This window comes from Apium graveolens, chromosome 2 (assembly GCF_009905375.1).
Source record: "Apium graveolens cultivar Ventura chromosome 2, ASM990537v1, whole genome shotgun sequence".
Taxonomy (NCBI): domain Eukaryota; kingdom Viridiplantae; phylum Streptophyta; class Magnoliopsida; order Apiales; family Apiaceae; genus Apium; species Apium graveolens.
Window position 1 is genome coordinate 307769448 of NC_133648.1, and position 6000 is coordinate 307775447.

The following is a 6000-nucleotide window of genomic DNA, read 5'->3' on the forward strand; positions in this document are numbered from 1 at the left end:
TACAAAGTCGCCTTACTACAAAGTTGTTTGTATTGGAGGCTCTGCAAAGTTGCGTGAAAAAATTTAGATTGCGATTTATTCATCCAAAACTAGGTTGTGGAGAGCGCCTAGTCTACCTTTGATCCCACCAGAGTATGCCCTTTTCTCTGAGTGTGTATATTGGAATGGTTCTCTTCACTGGTGGGATAGCTACTACGACCAGAGTCTTTGGGAAACCAAGCCATATGCTTTGTACTTCAAAGTTGATGAAGAAATAGTAAGAAAGCTGCCCATGCCTAAGAATAATGTTGGCACGGGGTAATGGCAAAAGCAGCCAGACGATTGCTTTTGTGCCGGTTGTGCTGATTATTCTTATTTTGGAGAGTCGGCAGACAGTTTGCATTTTGTTTCAGTGGATCCTGATTTCTTGTTAAATGTGTATGAGATGGAAAGAGATTACTCAGGGTGGTTTGTGAAACATCAAGTTGATCTATTTGCGATTCCTAAAATATTTCCTGAGAAAAATCAGTACAACAAATACTGTTGTCACGTATATGCTATGCTTTTACTTGTGTGGAAAGGAAAAGAAGAAGGAAATGAGTCTTTCTTAATTTTGCAGATACATTATAAGATCATTCGGTACAACCTTGTGGATAAGACTATGGAGATGTTGTGTGAATTATCCCCAACTGGCTACTTGAATGATAAATATGATTTAAATTCTGTATTTTTGTTACCCTACATCAAGTCTCTTGCTTCTGTGTGATATTTGGTGTCGGATCAACATTTACTTATAAGTGTCAGTTTGTTATGTGTGATTTGATTATTGTTATGCGGTATTCCAAGTTCAATTGTAATTGCAGTCTCACAAAACAGGGAAGATTCTGGGTTCCAAGTTTACTTAAGGATGTAAGAATAATTGCCATCTCCAAAAGGTTTACAAAATCAACGTCAGTATCTACCAGATAGCTACAACGAAGTATAGGAGACAAGTGCTAAAACACAATGTAGCAGACCACACAAGACGATCGATTTAACATTTCAACTAAGAATACCAATTATAGGCGTACAAGCTTCTCATCGTCGCTATTCAATTTCAAATACTGCAAGAGAACGTTTGAAAACTTACATTTCATTTCAAATGAGGGATTTTAAATGACATGATTTGGGTTGTCATTTTAAATTCACATGTTTATACTAATATTTGAATGTCATATATTTCAAATAAAATCCAAATCCAAATTCCCAAACAGCTTATTTGATCAAATCCAGAATTTTAAATGAAATCCAGTTTCCCAAACGGGCGATAAGTTATTTTAAGAAACTAATCAAAATAAAAAAATTAAACACCCAAGTCCCACGTCGATAAGATTTGGGATTTATGTTCGGTATATAATATAAAGTACTACTAGTATGTGCACCAATAAACAAATTATGATCTTTCGGGGCCTGTAATGACCTTGTTGTGTACCCAAGTTTAATGCATATGGGACAATAGGTTTCGACTAATTTCAGATTAGGAATTGGGACTTTATACCCGAGATATTTGACCCTGATTATCACATTTGATATCAGAGTCGACTCTCAAAAGTTTGCGACAAGTTATCGGAGGTAGGGACACGAAGATCTGTCGTGCTACAGTTTGACTTGGAATACATGCCCCGTACAGCAATTAAAGGACAAGCCTTAGCCGATTTTTTGTTGGAATTTGATTCTGTTGTTGATGATAAGGCTTTGGTAGTGCTCCAGCCCCCTCGTAATGAAGAATCTTTAGAAGAGTTCCCACATCCCTGATGGATCTTGCATGTAGATGGGGTAGTTAACAATGGAGGAGCAGGCACGTGCATAGTACTCGTGTCTCCCGAAGGCCATCACCTGATGAGTGCAATTCACTTCAAGTTTTATGCGACGAATAATGATGCGAAGTATGAAGCATTGATTAATGGCCTAAAGATCGCTTTGGAAATGGGAGTACGAAACCTAATTGCGAGGAGTGACTATGAGTTGGTGGTATATCAGGTGAATGGGGGTTTTCAAGCTCGAGGACCGTGAACGGAATTGTACTTGAGATGTACGCAGTGCATGATTGAAAAGTTTAGAGAGGTTAGACTGAAATGTGTACCATGAGAGAAGAACAGCAACGTGAATGCCCTAGCGAAAATGGGGTCGCAGCAGGAAGCTGTGTTATTGGGATCTATACCCCTAGAAATCCAGGAGATTCCTAGTATCCCGGAGGTGGAGATGATGCAAGTGGATGAGGCACCCAAGAAAACGTGAATGGCACCCATTCTCGCTTACATTCACAAGGGAACACTCCCCAAATATAAGTTCAAGACTCGTCGGCTCCGCTACCAGGCTGTAAGGTATGTGGTGTACGATGAAGTTCTGTATAAGAGAGGCTTCAATCAACCGCTGCTCAGATGTGTCGATGAAGAAGAAGGAAATTATATCCTAAGGGAGGTGCATGAAGGAATTTATGGTAATCACTCGGGGGGTAACTCGTTGGCAATGAAAGTTTTACGCCAAGGATATTATTGGCCTATGATTAAAGAAGATGCTGCGAATTTCGTCAGAGCATGCGATCGCTGCCAGCACTTTGCAAACTACTCACCTATGCCAGCAACGCTCTTGACACCTATGGTAAGCCCGTGGCCATTTTCCATGTGAGGAATAGATCTTATTGGAGAACTGCCTAAGGCTAAAGGGGATGTCAAGTATGCGGTGGTCGCGGTTGATTATTTTACTAAGTGGGCGGAGGCTATGCCGTTGGCAACTATCACCGCAAAGAAAATCAGAGACTTTGTTTTCAACTCCATCGTGTGCATGTTTGGAATCCCTTACAAGCTTGTGTCTGATAACGGAAAGTAGTTCGACAGCAAGGAATTGCGACAACTGTGCAAGGATCCGAAAAATAAAGAAGGAGTTTGCAGCGATCTATCATCCTTAAAGCAATGGGCAAACAGAGGCCGTGAATAAAATAATAAAGCATACCCTCAAGACCAAACTGGAAGAGCGCAAAGGGAATTGGCCTGAAGAACTCCCAAAAGTGATGTGGTCCTACAACACTACTCTGCGATCTACTACGGGAGAAACTCCATTTATGCTAACTTACGACTATGAAGCTATGGTCCCTGTGGAAGTTGGTTTAGGGTCGCTTCGTAAGGATCGTTACACAGAGGAAGATGCAGAGGTTGATCAAAGGCTTCATTTGGATCTTTTGGAAGAAACAAGGGAAAATTCTCAGCTGAGGCTTGCGGCATATCAACCGCGTGCTGCAAGATATTATAACAAGAAGGTAAAGGGACAACTGCTGAAGGTAGGGGATTTGGTACTCAGGAAGGTGATGCCAAACACAAAGAATCCTCATCATGGAGTGTTTGGAGCTAATTGGGAAGGACCATACAACATAAAAGCAATCTTGTGGAAATGGATTTATCACCTTGAGGATATGGAAGGAAAGCTGATTCCACGAGCATCTTATGAACTCGTTGTGCCCGTAACAACAAGGCCAACTCATTCACAATCACTCTACCTATCTCATTGTCTAAAAAGAATAACTTAATTTGTACTAATCTGCTTCTCTTTCTAATTCTAATAATTTGTGTTCATGACCTTCCATCTTCACTGATTGTTCTACTTTGCTCTTCATGTCTCCTTTTGTTCGTTTAGTCTGACTTATGATCATTCTCCAATTGTATTCGAGAATTTTGAATCGATCTCTTGTACCTTTCATTTATCTGTGCCCGATATACTGAGTTCATGGCGTCTTCTGCTTCAAATGTCCTATATCTATTTAAAATTTTAAACTTAAAGGAAAATTTCAACAATTGCATTTAACTTACCACTTAACAGTATATCCCAATTTCTTTTCAATCACTATCAAGGATATTCACCGCGAGAATCTTTTACTATCTGAAAGAAATATATTAATTTGGAATGGGATGAATCATAACTTTATTCAAAACCGAATTCCTGGTAATAATACTCATTTTGTTGTCATATCAAATTAGATATTAATATGAACTTTGATGCTCACAACATTCCATACTGAAGTCAACATCAATCATCTATATTAGTACCACCTTTGATTTCTAACAACAAAGTAAGTATCATCATAAACCAAAAACTGAATCAAAACCTGTTCTTCAATTTCTAACTTTTCCAATTCCTTTATCCACTTTCCAGCAATCTCAGTGACATTCACTCTTTCTTTTCTACTCTAGACATCTGTCTCTAAATGGATCTTGCTTGGTTGGTAATTAACCATACTTCCGTAGCTCATAATCAATTATGACCAGAGTTCACACCTTTGAAACTCAGAATGCAGTTGTTACTTTTTAACCTTCCGCAGGCATATCTTCCAACATTTAACTTGATCTTCCTTAGTCTTTGAATGGGCGAGGATGTTATCCATACATACAATTACACTACCCAAATACTCCTGATACACTATGTTCATTTAATCCCCAGACTTACCATTTCTGATAATCAATGTGTAACTTCATACCTTCATTCTCTTTTTCCCATGTCTGCAGTCCATCATGCTAATTTTATTAAACTTTCAATTTCTGCTAATGCCATCACTTCCTTCAATTTCCTAATTTCTTTGATTTCGGTTCTGAAAATCATGTCAGAGCTTGACTCAATCTAATTGGAATCGATCTCCATTTAACTAACCATTAGTTGGTAAAGTTGATCAATTAACTCTTTTAACTGATCACTTAAACCAAGTGGTGACTAGCTAACTAGAATCAAAGACCAATTATATAAAGTCGGTTTGGTCATAACAACCTTTCCCACGACCCAAGATCGCAATCATTTGGAGTATTGACGAGAACGATAATATACTTCTTTATTCTTAAATATAGGGTAATTTCTGAAAATTTGGGCAACACTTCGCCTATATCATTGACTACCAGTCGGACTCAAGCCGACACCATCAATCAACCAAATCATCCACAAACATATCCATCCACTTCCATCAACCAAATTCATCCATTCGCCATAATTCAAACTATATCATTCTGACCAACATATGTATGATTAACTGGCATAACATATATCTTTTTGAAATGGGACTAAGGTCTTAAACCAATAATGATTAATATAACCATACTTTTCTCAGTTCTTTCAGAATATTACAAAATTTTATTAGTGAACTTAAAATTATTATGTTGTTTTTAAAGACTTTATTTTGCGATTCTTTTTAACTTATTTCTTGTCATTACTAATTGTGTATAGTTACTTTTAAGAATTCTACCGCATCCTTCAATTAATCACATCAGTCCTTTATCCTTAACGATACACATTCAATTTTATTAGTTAATCTGTTTATCTTTTAATAACTATGCGGGGGTTCTATTATTATTGTCGTAATCTGGTGAAAACTCAATCGTCAGATCATTATTCCATAAAAGATTTCACAGTCGATTCGCCATTCCTACATCTCCCCTTTTTTTGTTCCCGTATCGAACTTTCGTCGTTGACCCGCTTATGGGTATTAAATTTGCCATCATTCATTTACTTAAGTTAGAGAACTTCACAATCTCTTAAAAAACACGTTTGAGATTTGGTTGTAATTAAGATTTCTTCGATCTTGAATCTTTACGACAAATATCTTCCCGCGATGAAGGGATGCTTCACGTATTAGTTTCTTGTCTGAGTCAGTGTTCAGAATTCCCTTGATCTTCGATTGTCGTCCTAACACTCGTTCGCTTTTTCTGATGCATACATCCTTACTTCCTTATTTTATAACTAAATTATTTGTTACGGTCCACTAACCATTCATTTCACGTCGAAATCTTCTGATTTGAAGTGCATCGCGTTAATGTAATCTACCATATTGATGAGATCCTCGTAACACGAACAACTATCTGATTTGATATCTTTGCCACGACCGTGTTGTCGGTGTATCCATACTTCCTTGCTCGCAAATGTCTACCATTTATCGGCTTGCAATCATATCCACCTTTGACATGTAATTCTACCTGTCATACGGGACTATTCCATTTCTTTTGTAAT

General features: G+C 37.8%; 1 protein-coding gene across 1 annotated transcript; it reads left to right on the forward strand.

The window, feature by feature from the left end:
• Positions 1–3103: 3103 nt before the first annotated feature.
• LOC141703052 (uncharacterized) lies at positions 3104–3541 on the forward strand. Its single transcript, XM_074506667.1, has one exon. The coding sequence runs from the start codon at positions 3104–3106 to the stop codon at positions 3539–3541; it is 438 nt and encodes a 145-aa protein (XP_074362768.1).
• The last annotated feature ends 2459 nt before the right edge of the window (positions 3542–6000 follow it).

What these genes read in the sequence shown, in the direction of transcription:
- LOC141703052 (XM_074506667.1), top strand. Translation starts at nt 3,104, where the DNA reads ATGGTCCCTGTGGAAGTTGGTTTAGGGTCGCTTCGTAAGGATCGTTAC.